General features: G+C 39.6%; 1 protein-coding gene across 2 annotated transcripts in view; it reads right to left on the bottom strand.

Annotated features, from left to right (window-relative positions):
• Positions 1 to 414: 414 nt before the first annotated feature.
• LOC106034989 (neurofilament light polypeptide-like) overlaps positions 415 to 17192 on the bottom strand; it is a 34223-nt gene continuing 17445 nt past the window's right edge. The window contains exons 3-6 of one of the 2 annotated variants that reach the window (XM_066992799.1): positions 15109 to 15245; positions 12206 to 12363; positions 7774 to 7883; positions 415 to 4166 (exon numbers count right to left, since the gene is read on the bottom strand). In XM_066992799.1, the coding sequence (XP_066848900.1) occupies positions 3594 to 4166; positions 7774 to 7883; positions 12206 to 12363; positions 15109 to 15245 (978 nt within the window). In that variant the 3' untranslated portion in view covers positions 415 to 3593. Of the gene's footprint in view, positions 4167 to 7773; positions 7887 to 12205; positions 12364 to 15108; positions 15246 to 17192 lie in introns of both variants that reach the window. The other variant, XM_013179514.3, reaches the window with a different exon arrangement.

Genomic DNA, 17192 nt, shown 5'->3' on the forward strand with positions numbered 1-17192 from the left:
TCACTGAATTGAGGGGTTATTCCATTCTACCTGCACCAGTAAAAAAAACTAAGGCTGTTATTGTATGGCATACTACCAAGCAGAAGCTTTGACTAATAACAGCAGAATTTATGCATTAAAATGAACTCCAAGAAGAACAGGGAAGAAGAAAGGCAGATTGCTTCCCACCCCCCTCTCCTAAAGCTACCTGCTCCTAGTCACAGGATCAGGCATTTAGGGTACCTCAACAAGATGATCACAGGACTTCACAAAGTAGAGCATGGCATTCTCCTGACATGAGGTGTAGGTGAAGGATGTGTTTCTGCTGTTGTGTATAGAGCAAGTACAGGACTATGGGACGAAAAAGCCAGCTAGAATAGCTAAGATCTTTATTTTAACTTAGCAGAGATACAGGGTTCTTGCTTAGTTGCATTTTGCCCCCCAAAATGCAACATCCAGAACCAAACTACCCCAGCTGTTCAGATGGTAAGTGCCCATCTGATTGTCTAACAGCACCTAGTAGCAGAGCACCCAGAATAAGGTATTTATGGGACACTTTCTTCAGTTTTTACATCCTGTTTATTAGAACTGCTTGTTTAATGCATACCCAGTTTAAAAAAAAAAAATCAGCCAAGAAATGGGGAGAAGCTACTGTTAAGGCCTCCTTTCAACTTACTTGGAAAACAATTATCACAGTAGTTCAGTTCAACATTAAAACAGTTCTTTCAAAAAAGATCACACAACCACTGGGTAATATTTAATACAAGTTCTCTCTCACCCTGAAGTTGTACCATTGTTTCAATAACTCAAGTTACATTAAGCTAAACTCAATTAGAACAAATTAGCAGATTGCCTTTATCTTCTACATAAACTACTGGTGCTTGTAAAACAAATTACTTAAAGTGAAAAAAAATAGGCGAGTTAGAGGCTATGAAGGAAAAAAATGTCATGAAAAGAACAGTAAATGCAGGAATCAAAAAGAATAAAGAATGAGTCACATTCACTTCTGAACCTAGATTTTAATGTTGTTTCCCCACAGAAGTAGAAGGGCAATTAATCTGCTTCCTCAGTGCAGTTATTTCATTTTAGAAGCTGTTTCCCACCTGCCCTACCCTCAAAAACACCTAATAATCAACTGTATTTCAATTAATTTGAATGAAAAAAACCATGAGATAACAAACACATGGATCCCCATGTCCAAAGCAGAGTACCAACGAAATTTAGGACTTGTTCTCCATCACGAAGCTGAAAATATGTTATGACTTGAACAGCATTATAGAAACTCATTTTGAATTGGCTGTCATTAAGGACTAAAGAACTGAATATTTGGTAGACATTTTGGTTTAAGTGCTATTTTAAACTATCAAGATAAATTGTAGTGACATAGCTTTAAGTATTTATTTTAATTTAATGTACCAAAACTAGAGTACTATACTCCTAAGATAAGTGAAATTAATTACCCTGCAATCATCACAATAATCCTAAAACAGAATTAAACTTAAATTGGAACCTGTAGGCATTAAACACCCAAATGTTTTTGAGCACAGGTTCACCACACATTTGCTACACTCCAGTGCCATCTGTCTATAAAAAGATAATTAACATTTTCAATAAGAACAAATGCAGTTTATTGTAAAGTGTACTTGGTCCTAGGCCATTGAATCCACTTAAATTCATAAGATGAATGACTCTACTGATCCTCTTTTGAATTAGGAAATCATTAAGAAACACGGTTTCCTCAGTGTATTTAAGGCAAAGTTTTCTGGAAAACCGATTCACACAAAATGTGCTGATATAGAGATGCAGTACTGAAGCCTCACTCTAACTACTCTTCAAAATTAACCTTGAAGCCTTCCTCTAGCATTGAGCAATTTAGCTGCATTTTGAAGACCCCAGAGCAGCTGTGAATAACTGCTCTCAAATTTGCATTTAGAAGACCATTTGGGGACAGGCTTTTGAAAGCCCACAACCTTCCGCGGAGTGACAAAAATAAATGCTCTGCCAAGCGCTGCAACACGAGGCGCCTGACCCAAACCTCGGCACAGAGCACAAAGTGGGTTCATTAAATGCAGAGCCTTCCCTTTCCTCCTGCTCAGGGGCAGCCTGGTAGGTTTGTCTCTCCCTCTGCTCCCCACTAAAGGGGCACAAATCCAGGTTTATAAGGCCAGTAACAAGCTGGACAGGTTTACGACAACCTGGTGTTAATTTAATAAAGTGCATCCTAAACACTCTGCCCAACGCCGTATTCCCACGCCCCACGTACGGAAGCCAAACACCATATGCTTAACGCTTCTTCTGGGAAAAACTACTGGAGGACACTTTTCTCCCCCCAAATATGCATGTATTTTCTGAGGAAAGATTGAGTTTTTAAAAAGGCCAGATACCTCTTTTCAATGATCGGCTAAAGCAAATCAGGGATATGCAGCATTTTCCAGGCATCCCACTGCCTTCACCCGTGCCCATCGCCCCCTTTGTAGCCCCCCAAACCTAGGGTGAGCCGCAGGGGCCTCGAAGCAGCTCGTTCCCTCCCGTCCCAGCTGCAGCTGTTTTTCCAGTAGTGCCATCTACTGGCTTCGTGCTGCCATGAGGCTCCGCAGAGAGATGATTTCCCGTGCAGCAGGCAGGGCAGGCTCTGCTTGGGAGCCACAAACCATCTCCTTGGCTTCAGTGAACAGTACGCAAAGCAAGGAGGCTTCAGCACCAGCAGTGGTACAAAGCCCTTCATCTCTTCCTGCCAGAAGTGAAGACCGTTCTGTTTTGTCCTGTCCATCGCTAACTCATGCATACATTCAAGACTACGACATTACTTCAGTTTAGTAAAAAAGCTGCTCTGCCTCATTTCCTCTAAGGCATTTTACAGAAACAGTTCATTATGGATTCCTCTTCCTCTGCTGCCATAACTTAGTGGTTTAGCTAAAGAAAAATACTTTGTATTACAATATTTCTGGAGGGATAAATCAAGCTATTTCCATAAGTCAGACAAAATAATTAAGTAGCTACTATTTGAACTGAAGCGCATATTTCACAGAAGCATGTTAAGAACAAGAGTCATACCACTTACAACACAAAATGATTGATTGCTTGTGTCTTTGTCACAGTAATGGCTTGGAGCCTTAAGGTCAGAGCAGCTGTGGGGATCAGGCGAGCGGGGGTCTGTAGGCACTCCTGGGAGAAAGAAGGCAGGCAGGCATAAAAAGGAGCAGAATTGGGGGAAGAGGCAAGGCAGTGTAGGAAAAAAGAGATGGGACTAAGGTAGAAGTGTATATCTGGGCAACAGAAGCGTCTGACAACAACTTTGGTGCCAAAGCAGAGCTTCTGCCCGATCCTGTAAGCCAAAAGAACGTTTACCTTTCAAGTACATAGGCTCTCACACACCTGCAGTTTAGGTTCCTGTTTAGACCTAGTCATTTCACCATTTGGATGCAGTATTCAGTAACATTTCCCCTCAGAGTTTTTTCTACTTAGTTTTATTAGTTTCTTCGAAAGACCGTTTTCTGCCAAAAATTAATCAACCTTCCATAGCCCCATCCAAGCCCAATGCAGCTGAGCACCACAGTGACTGCCTTCCTTCCATCACCAAGGGTGGGCTCAGCTCACTGAGGACTACAGCAGCTTTACCCTGAACTTGTTGGCAGATCAGGTGCGCACTCTGTTGCTTCAGTTTTCTGCAGTCTATCATCTGTTATCTTTGCTTTTTCTTGATTCCCTTCCACTCTCAGCAATGCATCTAATCTTACGGGCAGCAGAGCAGGCACTGACTCTGAGCAGCTCTCTCCAGCTGCAAGAAAAGTCTCATCTGTAGCTTCAGGCTGTCCATTCACCTCATTGATTTCTTTCTCTTTACTTGCAATTAAAACCTCAGCAATATTTTCAGATTGTTTGTCATCGGCTGCTACTGGATGTGAGGCAAGGTAACAGCTTGCAGCAGTTGCTCCTGTTTCAGTCCCTGCAGCACTACTTGGAGGGTCTTCACTGCTTGTTTCTCCCTTATCTTCTGTCTGCATTTCTTGCTCTTTGCTCTCTTCTGTACCTCTGGATCCCACATTAATAGAACACTCGCAATAGTAGTAACCAGATTCCTGTTTCTTCTTACGCATGGCACAGAGATCAATTTGACTGAAAACCTCCGTGCCAAAAAAACTGTTTTCATATTCTTTATACAGATCCGAACAAATTTTCCTGAAACCCTAAAATATTGGAAGAGCAATTTATAGTATGTGTATATACACACACAAATTACACACACTTCAGAAAAGCACATGACATATCAAGTAGTATCTTATGAATTCTTTTCTTAAGAAAACTTAGGAAAAAAACACCAACCCCATTAGGGTAGCAAGTACTACCAAATAAAGTAGATATTAAGTTAATACTGATAGCAAAGTGCTAACAGTTTATTTTTGTTTGTCTTCTGCTGAATCCCTCACCTACCCTTCTTCCCTCAACAAGCCACAAACACACCAAAAGAACTAGAAATAACAGCAGACCCATTTAATCCTCTTATTATTGAAATGCATTCATATAATTTTAGATATTTCAAGCAATTTAGCAGTCATGACATTAACTCAAACTATTCCTTAGTTTCCTGAATTGCCTTTAGGTGGAAAAAAAGAAATTCTCCTAAAGTTTACTTCACTCAGTTTCTCATCCCACTGCTACTTTTACAGACTGAAAAAATGCATCCTTCTCCTTGGTGTGTACATTTCACAATGGTAATTAAATTGCATGCTAGAGACAGGTTAGAAATACAGCTGACAAAGCTGTACAGCTGACATACATTAACAAAGTATTCAAAAAAAATTTAACTCAGTGGCTTATTGTGAAAGCAAGCCAGACAAAAAAGAGAAAGCCACAGCAGCTCTTAGATAACTACTAAACACTGCTAATATCTCAACAGCCAAACACTACCATAGTCACAGTATATAAATATAGGTGCAATATAGATCCTATAGATGCATTTTGAATTGCTTACATGTTCTTTTCAGACTTAAAAAAAGGCAGCTTCCACTGCCATAATCAAGGCATATCAGAAAGCATTGTAATTTAGGACTGTCAAGATGGAAATCATTTCCAAAGGAGTGTTTCCCCACAAGCCAAGTTCAAGTGCAGCAGCACTGACTCCCCTGTACAGAGATCACCAGGGATGGCCAAACAATCCCTATGTGTTTCCACCAGCCACAACAGGCTGCCAATTTGAACTAGGGTTTAAACTCACAAAGCATTTAGCCTGTAACAAAGCTCACATCTGAGGGGCACACATGGAGGTGAAGGACAGATGAATCATTAAGCAACAAGGAACAGTCTCCACCTTCCCTTAACTTAAGGAGAGCACACTAACAAGACCCTGAGGAGCCCCTTGCAGCACATTCCCTCAAAGAAATCTCAATTATTTTCAGCCTTGCCCCCAGATGCTCAGGAGCGTATGTTTAAAAACAACAACAGATCTCTTTACAAGCTTCCTTCCTTGTAACAGCCTTTTTGGCAGGTCTCTGCATGAGCAGGCATGCACCATGGGGGAATTGCAAGAGATAACTGGTGTCACCTGAACAGAAGCACATGTAAAAAGCTTCAAAAAAAAATCAAGAACTTGAAGCTATTTAGACACTGTTGCACCTCAGAGCAGACCTGATGGCCAAGTCACTTCAAAGTTTAATTGAACAAATTGCATACCTTCTCCTGTGCCCCTGGATGTACCTTGTGGCAGCCAGAGCCAGGCTGTTGGTTACACAGTAGCCCAAAGAGGGCAGGATTAGGACTGCCCTTTCCATTAAAAAGCCAGAATATTTTAATACAAGTGATTTTCATAGGGTTGCTGCTCTCAACACCCAGGATAGATAGCAGCTACTCACAGACCTGCACTAAGTAAATCTACCTTGAGCAGCATAAAAGCAGGAACAAATGTTTTCCCCTTTCAAGTGGTGGCACTTAATACACAGTTTTGGGCAGTGCCCATTACTAGAGACTAACAACCTGCACTGACAAAAGCAGTCAGTGTGCTAGAAAAGGCTCTTCAGCATCAGGTACATATTGAAGTGGATACTCTTATGAGGGGAGCTGTTCCCTTTTGGCTCTCTGGAAACACAGGTCAGAAAAATTTGAAGAGCCCCCATTTTTATATTTATGCCAGAGGTGTGCTACACATTTTGAACCTCAACAATAAACAGCAAATACCATTGCTTCTGCAGCTTGTCAAGCTAAATAGTACACAAATAAAGCCCTCTCCAACCTTTTGAGGTCTCTAGACACAAAGTCCAAAATGCATAATTTCCTGAGCTCAAACTTTGAACACGTAGAAGTTTTAGAGAGGAGTGAATCCTCCTTCCCCACAAATATAAACAAGGTTTGCAATAGTGTCATAGATCATGTCTATCTTTTTATTAAAATGTTCTTGAGAAGTAAAATGCAAGCAGACAACGTTAATAATTGTTTCTCAAGCTTCACATAGGAAGCACTGAAGTTGCATGAAGTACCTAAATTGCATCCATATTAAAGGGAAACAGTTATTTATGATATATAGAAAGTAATTACAGCCAGTAGATGGCATCATAATAACTAAAACAATATTTTCTCATACTTGGCATCTTCTAGTATTTAGGAATTTTGGTTTCTCTCCTGCTTCTCCTGCTGTCTTTAAGAATGGGCTATTATAGATGTATACAGTTTTTCTTTAACCCATTACATTTTGCCTTTGGAAAAGACAAAACAAGTACTTAGTATTTTCAATTTGGTATGTCAGATCTCAAAACTTGTATATATTAATATTCCAGTCTGATCTTTGAGGTTAAATCCTGTGTCTAGGGCTGAGCTTTATTAACTGTGGTGAGACTGTATGTGGACATACAGCATCCATACAAGGAGAGTGCAAAGAGGATGCAATCAGGCTCTTTTCAGTGATGCCCAAAACTTTGTTTGACAGTAGTTAGTAGATAGTAGTTAGTTTGGTAGTAGAAGGAAGCGTGAATTACTCTAGACAGAAATCAACAGTAATTCCTGCGTTCTTACTATACCTTTTTTGCATTAGACATTGCTGATGCCTGTACTGATGAAATTCTCTGTAGGCAGTATAAAAGCAAAAAGCTCCAACACAGAACTATTGGCACTATCCAACTTTGATTGTACCACATATACAGAAGGCAACTATCAAGTCAATTTGAAGTACTTGAAGTGCACAAATACAAGGTCATTTTCCTCAGCTATTATAACATTTTCTGTTTTCTTCATGCATGCTCCTTTAGTGTTTCAGGTTTGCAATATATTGACCTCATAAATACAAGAACTATTCCTGGAAACAAGCAGGACAATATTCCACTGGGAAATGAGCAATCTAATCAGAGTTGTTTTTTACTTTAATTGTGTGTGATAAACCATACAATGCTGCAGTAAAGGTTAGGAAAGCACATCACACATTTCTAGCATAAATCAAAGCACCAGCCTAGCTTCCAAAGTGACATTAATCTTGTTCTCAGATAAATATTGCTTGAAGCCATCCTGTCCTATGGAAGCAGCTTGATATTGTATTTCCATGCAGATTCAACTGCCCATGGCAGAAGGAAAACACTCTGTATTCTACCATTAGAGCCATATACAATATGAACAAGAGATCCTATCTCTTCTAATTGAATATGAAGAAATAACTGTTTTGGCCAGTTGATATAGAAGCTTTGTTAAATAGATTTTTTTTCCTGTAGTTGAAATGAAAATCAGTGAAGCATATAGCCCCCCGCAATATCATTAAAAGGAAGATAATCTCTAGAAGTGACACCAGTAAAAAGTATTTAAAACTTAGTTACTCACCCTTCTTTTTAATCTCGGTGCTTTGGAGAGCTTTAGAAAAGTAAGGTGGGGTTTGAAATCTTTGCTCCCTGAAATGTCGAGATTCATTTCATTAAAGCATTCTTCCACAGCTTCTGGTAAAAAGATAAAATAAGAGATGAAGTAATAACTGAGAGATGGGGGAACATATTTACAAGAAGGTTAGACAAGAATCCCACCATTCTTTTCTTGAAGACAGTTAAAATACAGTATGAGATAAGTAGTTGTCATACCATCAGGGGAAACAGACAAAATTAGTGAAAACAAAGTTGGGCACAACAATACAGCCTTATGTTGCAAACCTGAAAATAGATCCAAACTTTCATGTTTGCAGTGCTATTCTCTGCATTCACAAAACCTCCTATCACTAGGGTAAGTTTGGGAAAATATGTGCCCATGGCAGCCCTGACAGGAGCAGAATGCATCAAGCAGTGGCCACAATGGGACAGTTCTGCAAAAAACAATATGAGGGGCAAAATGCTTTCAAAAAAATAGCGGCAAGATCCACAAAATAAGTGCAGATCTGCAAAGACAAATTCAGAAGGAAAAGTTGCACAGACATATTCCTTTCCCAGAAGGTAAGATAGGAAGCATTTACAGTGGTAATTTTTTAAAAGCGCTGACTACAATTTTAAAGCAATAAGGTTTTATTCTCCTTCGAATGAAGTGACTGTGAGCAACTCCAGAATTTATATTCAAGGTCTTTCAGCTTCGGACTGCAATGCCCAGAAATACTAAATCAAGTTGATCTATTCTTGGTTGTCATGAACTTTGAAATGGGGGATGCACATGGGATGGGAGTCTCACAAGGATAGCAAGGTGAAGCCTGCAGCAGACAGACCCCGACAAATCGGGGGGACAGGAAGTTAAACAACTGTTGCACAACAAGAAACACTTCAACAGTGAAGAATATTTCCAAAATAACACTGAAATTCTTGGCTAACGGTGGAGCATTTAGGATGTCTCTGGCATTTTTTTCCTATTGACAGAGGTCTTTATAGCTTGGATCTATAAGGAAGATTAAAGATGTGAAAACCAACACCTGCCCCGAGAACCTGCAACATTTATATGTTGCTTCTTTGCCAGACCCCACTCCTTTACACTAATCTGTTACTCCTAAATTACCCAGGCACTCAGAGAAGCAGGTTCAATGTAGAAATGTGTGTTTAAAGAAAAGCTATCACATATTTGATAAGTGGCTTGCTTGAAGTCACCCTACTTTCATTTTATGTTACCATCTATCAGGAAGTTTAACTACTGTATTTACCAGTTTGTCATAAGCATTTGTATCAAGGCCAAGTCTCTGGCTTGTAGTTTAGCTAATTAATACATTAAAATGTTTCATCTCCGTATTTGTGAGGGAACAGCAGCTGTGACTGCCTGGTCACTTTGCCAAGGCAACTGCTTTATGCTTTCCATCTGGAAAATATATGAAGAATAGGCCCCAGTTGCCTGAATAAGCTCCCAATGCCATTTCAGATACCCTACAGGATGCCCACCTGCCCTCCAGCTGCCACTGCCCTGCAGAAGGGTACAGCCTTACTGTAGGTCCAGTATAGACATAAACAGATACTTTAGGTCATCTAAAAACTGTACTAGGCTATTATGGTTATGTATCAAACCACCCCTAAAGTGCCTCTGGCACTTCATGGAAAAAATATTGATAACACGAAGAAACACTGAAAGTCTTCTTGTGCCCATGCCACTAGGTCAGAGCACAACAAGCCCCAAAATATATGTGCAGCAGCAAAGTGTCTGATCTCCTTTTAGTAAAGATCTGTTCTCGCACACTTACCTGGGCAAATGATACCCTGGGGGTGCTCAAAAAAAAGTAGGCCAGAGCTTAACCTATCAAAACAATAGATCGTAGTCTCCTCATGTTCACCTAGCACCACTCCTACCAGTCAGCAGCGACCAGTTATTGCTGCAAAGTGAAGGTCTTACTGCCACGAGCAGAGTTTCACCAGGAAGGCTGATGATGGGAGGAAGGTCAAGGCTAGGAAGTCTCTTCAAGAAGTCAGTTTAGGAACAAGGCTTGTAGCTGAGGTTCTGCCCATGTCAGGATGGCACTTAATTTCCCAGGTACGCTTCAGAGGTTCCAAACCTTCATTAGAACAGACTGAACTGTTAAACTGTTGTTGACAAGTTATCAATAACGACACTGAGGCAGAGGCAGCTGGCAGGAGTGGCTTGATCTTTGCCAGTCAAATAATTTGCCCATCAAGCTGCTTTACAAAGCAACATTTAAAAATCCACATCTACTCCATGAGCAACCAAAATATTCATTCGAATTCGTGGAAAAAAATCCTATCCATTACATAACAATTGATTCTATGCTGAGGGGGAGGGGACGAAGAAAACTGGAAAAACATTCCTTCACAGATGTCATTAAAAAGGATAGATTTTGATATATTTGCATAATCCACAGACTCATTAAACTCTAGGAATGGTCAGAAATTATGCAGAAAGGAGAACAATGAAAGTTGCGTCTCTCTGAATAGCAAAGCCATTGGTGACAGAGTTAACAGCTTGAATACTGGCAGCTTGTCTCACAGTCAAGGAATTATTTTAGGCAATCAGTGAACAATCATATTGCATGAAATAAGTGCAAGTACTGACAGAATATTCCTGGGGTTTGCAATCAAAATTATTCTCTTCCAGTTTATTAGGAAAGAGGTTCAGACCAGAAGGTAGATGCCAGGTTTGTAGAACCCCAAAGATGCAGGTGATCCAGGCAGAGAACAAGAAGGAATCTGCCACCCACTGTTGTAATGGCTTTCAGAGCTAATGCAGCTCCAATACCCTTTAAAAATAATAAAGTAACGATCATCATAGCATACATTCTGCAGAACCAAATTTAAACATTTCTGCAGATGCTAAAATAGCATGCAAGATCAACCTTTATCATGCTATGATTCACTGGGAATAAAATCCTCCATAAAGAAAAACAGAGTAGGGGGAAAACAGCAATAACCAAGGGAAAGGAGCAAGTATTCACTTCTGCATCGTTCAGAAGTGATAGAGGAGAGTGTTAAGATGAGGGGCATCAAAACAGTTAAGCAGTCCCTTTTTCCAATGGTATCAAAGCACATACCTCGTGGGCTGACATGTACGAAAACTGATCTCAAAAGAAACTGCATCATGTGTCTTGTACTTAGTCATCTTTCAGTCCAGATTATTTTGTGTTAAACAGATTTTAGAAAAAACAGTTTGGGCATGGGGAAGTTTTTTTTGAGGCATTAATCCTAATAAGTAGGGATAATGTCAGACTACTTTCAACAAAAGCACAGCTGTTTTGAGTCAAAATTATCTCTGACATCAATGGAACAATAAGGGAAATGAAGGCTAGAGTCAAGCAAAAGGTAACAGTGAAATGCCTAATTTTTTCTAGAAGGCACAAAGAAGCTGGTCATATTATGAGGTATTTTGTCTAGTTACAACACTAGTTAAGAGAAAAATAAAAGGAGAAGAGTGCAGGACTAGTAGTCAAAGCTAAGGACTGGAGGAAGTGTGAAACAGCCTTTACAAAAAAAAGACTATTCTGAAAAAATATATACTTTGAAGATTATGTAGTGTCTTTGTACTGCATGCCTTTTGAGAAACACTAGTTGAACGATGCTTTTTTTTTTTTGCTTAGTATGAAAATAGCAAGCAAAAAGCATATATTGATTATTTATGCTCTGTTGGAAGTTAAAGCCCAGGACACAGATTAGGTTCTGCATTGCAGGCTAAACCAGCTTCTAAAAACAGAACAGGGTGAAGGGAAGGGGAGAGTATCAAACCCTTCAGAGATTGTGTTCAGATGGAGGTAAGTTGGTCACATCTGGAACATCTTCATGAACCCATCACAGTTTTGGGAAGTTAAAACTGAGGATAGAAGCTATTATTGTACTTCTGTTCCATCTTCTATAATGGAAGTAAAAATTGATCTGCTGATGATATATGTGACCACTATTATTTGTCATCTCCTGTCCCATGGATAATAATTTCATGCATACTCTAATTTACAGAAGGTACTTTTAAACTCAACTGAAGTCAACACTTGCAAGGCTTCCAGTTTATTAGAATGGATAGGGCACCAATTTTGAGGTGTCTCTTTCAAAAACTATGTACATCACAGGTCTGCAAGATCCTGACTGCAGGGCCTGCTAGAGTAGCCTTGCTGTGTGATCTTGACAAGTCAAATGCCTGTGCATCTCACCCATTCCAAATTAGTGCACAGAACTTATTCTAGCTCTCAAGCTCTGCGGGATCTCAGTTACCAACTTCATATTTAACAATTAAGAAAGAAAGACAGCGAGAGGAAAGGCAGCACATTATAGGCATGCACAGCAGCTCAGGCCAGCATGTCAAAGAGCTGACAGACTGCAAACTTGTTTACCACAAGCAGTAAAGATTCAAGTTAGGTACTTACTTGCAATTCTACTAAGCATCTTATGGTTTTCCTCTGACATTTTCACATATATCACTTGATTGTTAAACTGTCCAATCCCATGAAATGTCATAATGAGGTCTTCACCTTGCAAAATGGCTTCAACTTTAGCCTTGCTTTGCTTCAGTGCCAGAACAGCCCTTCAAAAATAAAATAAACTCTGAAAGAAGGTTATTTTACTATACACCTGGAAATATTGTTACATTTTTAATATCAGATTAAAATGATTTTGGCAATTCTGCAGAACTATACAAGGTGCAACAAACACACTATATTCCAGTGCTAATGCTTTTGTAACAATTAGCAGATGTGCAGACACTTAAAATAAACTGTCTTTTAACCTCAATCTTAGTTTATACATTAGAAGTGATTTTTGCTAGAAAAGTGAATGTTTATGTCGTTAACATTCCAGAAATGGCTATGTGAATATAGTGTTGCTAAGCAGTCAAAGGGATAAACATTGAACTTATGTTCATCATGAAATTTAAACCTTTATCATTGCAATTTTCAGCTGGTTCACTAGCTTTATTCTTAAACCAACCTAAGTCCATTCTCCCAGCTGAAGCACAAACATTTGTCTCCATTATATTTTGTTATTCAAGGACAGTTAACAAAATAAACTCTTATGTTGAGAGCTCTAGGTCCCATTTCAACAGAGTTAAGATGTGCACCTTGCTGTGCACAGAAGCACCACCAAAAACTAAGTTACCTAATGATATAATACTTCAACTATTTTGTTTAAAGATTCAAAAACAATAAAACTAATAGGCTTCCAAAAACAAATACCGCTTTCAGTAACTGAATATTCACTAGGGTGTCACAAGTACACCTGATTACCTTGGTGTCACTGGAAAAGGGATTCTGTCAGACTCCAAGCCCGGAGTCTGAGCAGAAGCCTTCTAATAATGCCTACACCTGTAATAGAATGCTGTGCAACTAAGGACCACAAGAACACCTGTCCACAGGTTGCTGTGGTTCCTGTAGCTATATTTACATTTTCTTTAGCATAAAACCTAAAAAGTTTTGACTACCTTGCTTCATTATTTAAAATAAAATCTTTGTTTTTACATTATCCAAAAAGAAAACTAGCGCTATAATCCACATGGCACAAATTCTGTGCCCTTATCCTCTTAGGAAAGTATTTCATTCATACAAAGGCTATTTTAGCCTACAGAAGTCAATATTATAACTTGAATACAGTAGTGAAGACTGGTCATTAGTTAATTATAACATGGGACCTGCTGCTTCTTGAACCTCCTGTGGACTGTGCAGATGAAGATTTGATGAGGACAGCACTGAAGATGGAAAGGGGATGAGTTTTCTGCAGAGGATCTTGCTTTTTCCACCTTAATAACAAGCAGGGATAACTTATCATTTAATACCATTATGTCTAAAATACCATTAATCGCTGTTAGAGATCTCATGGCACAAGTTCTTCAAGATGCCTTCCTCTCATTGCAAGGGGCTAAGCATGCTGTTTCAGCAGTGTAATAGGCTTGAGAAGTGCTTGGCTTAACAACTAAGGCGGTCCTTCACACCACAGCACAGAGCAGTAGCCACTGAACTGGAGCCTATTTAGGAGAGCTCTGCAGTTACATAGAAGATAAAGGATGAAAAAAGTTTTTGGCAAGTAAGATCTGCTTTTCATTAGGTATGCCCATTATTTTTTATATTACAGACACACATCCACTCTTAAGTTCATTAACACTACTTAGCTCCACTCACCTCTCCAACTGATTGATTCCTATTTTCACTGCTGCTCTCCACTAGCTTTCTATCCTCTTGGATGACAGCCTGCCCAGTCAGCTGCACTGCCAGGGATTTTTATTGCCAAATTGCTGTACATGGTGACTTTCACACACATGCTCTTCAGCCCATGTAAAGGTTCTCCTACCTCTCCCCTCAGGCCCTCCAAAAAAAGCTTTGAATGAACAATAATGCAGGTCATTTTATAATAAGGCACATACAAATTTGTCACATGTATCTGCATCTTGGTCCTGTTTAGCCAACTCTACCTGTATGGGCAGAAATTTTTAAAAAACACTTGTACAGAAAAATACACAAGTTCCTTCCAGCAAGACATTCTGCTTTATGTCCAGGCAGATCCTGTGTCTTACCTGCACAATGTTGAGGCCTTATTCTGTTTTGCCATTCCCTTGCTAATGTGTGCCAAGGCCCCTGGAGAAAGCGTTACTCTGAGCAGATTCCCACCTCTACCTTGCAATACCTTCCCTGATGCCTAAGGGCCTCCCTTCGCTGCCTCCTTGCGCCAGAGACTTGTTTCCCTGTGTAGTACCATAGAAGAAGGCTTAGAGAAGAAGAACAACATATTGGCTATTGGCTTTTCTTGTGCATCCACTCCAACAGCTTTAGCCTTCCTCACCACAGGGTTGCCTTCTGAAGTCATCTTTCACTATCCCCATCATAACTCACGGGACCCTACTGAGAGCCCCCAGCTTTAAGTAGGCAAGAGCACAGCTTGGAAAGGAACTAGTAAGACTTTTTTTTTACTTAGTGCAAGGTGTTCTATCAGCTAATGTTTTCCAGCTGATACAAGCATGGCTGATCTGAAAAGCTGTGTTTTCTCGATGAATGTAGCTTTTTGAGTCGATTTATGATAAGAACAGTAATAATACCTTTCACAGACATGCTGCCTTCTCCCCCAGCCCACGACAGATGGGCAGAATTTCAACCTCTGAAACATCCCATTTAGCTCTTGTAAAGAGATCTCCTTACCATGTATCAAGAGCAAAACAGAAACTGATCAGAAAATTATGAGAGGAAAACTGTGGGTAAGCCCTACTGAAAGTTGTTACTCACCACAGAAGTAAGGTTTTCAAATTTACAGTGAAGTTAGCTGCACTTAAATTTTGCAGAATTCTTACTTTTTTACTTCTTCTTCTGTTGCCAGGTGAGCCACTATTATAGTGAGGTGCATAGTTTGAACAGGAAGAAAAGCTCTCAGTAAGTCAGGCTCTTTTGTGAATACAAGCTCTTGGACATCTTCAATTCTGTCCAAAATCTGCAATGCAGTAAACAGGAGACAGGGAAATAAAGCTTCATTGCGGGGTGCCCAGGTGTTGCAGGAAAAATTCAGAAAGCTACAGCATCTCACACAAAAAATGCAGTTTCCAGTTTGAATCAAACAGCAACCCCCCCCCCCCCCAAATCTATCACATTACATTACTTCTATGTTTCTATTTCAAATTAGTTTTTTTTTTTTTTTAAACAGATTGATTGATCTGTTTTCCCTTTCAAAGCCTACAGGCTAAATTCATTGCTCTCATGTGAGTCAGCACCCCAGATCTTAAACTAGGTCTGAATCTGACCCTAAGCATGTTTGAATAAAGCTCACAACACTGTAAATATTAATGTGATCTTCATGCAGTAGTCAGTTGTTAATAGACTGTGGAAATTGAATAGCATTTCCATAATTAATCTTATGCCATTTTCTGATTACAAGTTTGATCACAGATTAAACTGATGTCTCTTCCCAAAAGGAAACTAACAGCGAAGAAAGATCAACTCAGTAAACATGTTCTTGTCCAAGTACATATTTTCTAGAGCTGCATGGCCAATTTCTAGCTCTTCTGGGTCCATTTGTGCTTTTTCCCAATTAGCTCCAAGAGCTGGTTACACAGAAAAAGAATTTTTAAAACAATCTGTTAAGGCTAAGAAACAAGTCACAGGAAGAAGGTGGGATGGAGAAAAATTCAAACACTCCAGGACTAAGCATTTGGTGGAAGCCCTTGTTACAGCCAAGGTGTTTATAGACTTTCAGATTATTTCAGTGAGCCAATGCTGACTTACATACCTAGATGCTTACACATGTTTGAGCACTGCTTTATTCTTACATAGGTTGAAACAGCTGGGTCAATATATTTTTGTTTTGCAATCTTTCTACATAAAGCCTTGGCAGTCATTGTGCAGTCCAGCTAATAGTATCACAACCTAAATGGCAGAAGAGATTAGTATAACAAGTTTCTGGTAAGTGTCAGGATAAAGACAGATACAATTAAAGGAATCCATTTGAAGATTAAAACAGTGAACTCCTTCAATTCAGATGCTTACAGTACATTTCTCACTATGTTAATTTCTCACTATGTTAAAATCATCATTGAAATGACCCTTAAATTAAAGCATTTCTTACTGTGACAGGCGCAATTTATTATGGCCTGCTTCTTGCAGTTTAGTATGGCCTGTACTTCTGCCTAGATCATGAAAACAGACCAGGAGTCAAGACATCAAGTTTTCTGATCACACAACCTAAAAATCTTTGCTTCAGCAGAATAGGTTGAGTATTGACCCAATTCCACAAGTCAGCCTTACACTCCTCCTCCGTCCCCCACTCTGAGAACACTCTTGAAAAAGATCATTTGAGACTCAGTTTGAGGCTCAGACAACTGGGAAGCCAAGTCTGAGTCTTGAGTCAAATTCCTTCGTGTAGATACCTGACCGTTGCAGAACCGTTCTTATGTGTTTTCTTGCCTTTTTTTTTTTCCTGTGTCAGACAGTAAGCTTCATAGAAGTGCCTTCAGAGCTTCCTGCCTCTTTTATGGACCCAGTCTAACCTATCCCTACATCTGAGTTCAGAGGTGTTTTGGTGGATCAGTTTGTAGCATTTCCCTATAATATTATGCTTTTAATGGGGGTGCTGTGTTAGTTTTTTTTTTTTTTGGTAGTGGGGGACAGGAAAGAAATACTGGTAACAGAGTATCAAAAATTTGAGGCTACAGAACTAGATCCCCTAGATCCACCCCAACCCATTACTGAAGCTGTCATCTTGCCTCCTGAAGCCCTACAAGACAAAGGGAAAAGGACTACTGCAACTACCAGGACTAGAACAGGATTTTACTATTGTCTCATTGAAAAGCAGGAAAATGGAGATAGCCCTGGGCCCTATCACCTCCAGATCTCTTAAAAAAATTATTTAAGGGAAACTGCTTCTACCCAGAAGACTTATAACATC

The sequence above is a fragment of the Anser cygnoides genome, chromosome 2 (genome assembly GCF_040182565.1).
Source record: "Anser cygnoides isolate HZ-2024a breed goose chromosome 2, Taihu_goose_T2T_genome, whole genome shotgun sequence".
NCBI classification, from domain to species: domain Eukaryota; kingdom Metazoa; phylum Chordata; class Aves; order Anseriformes; family Anatidae; genus Anser; species Anser cygnoides.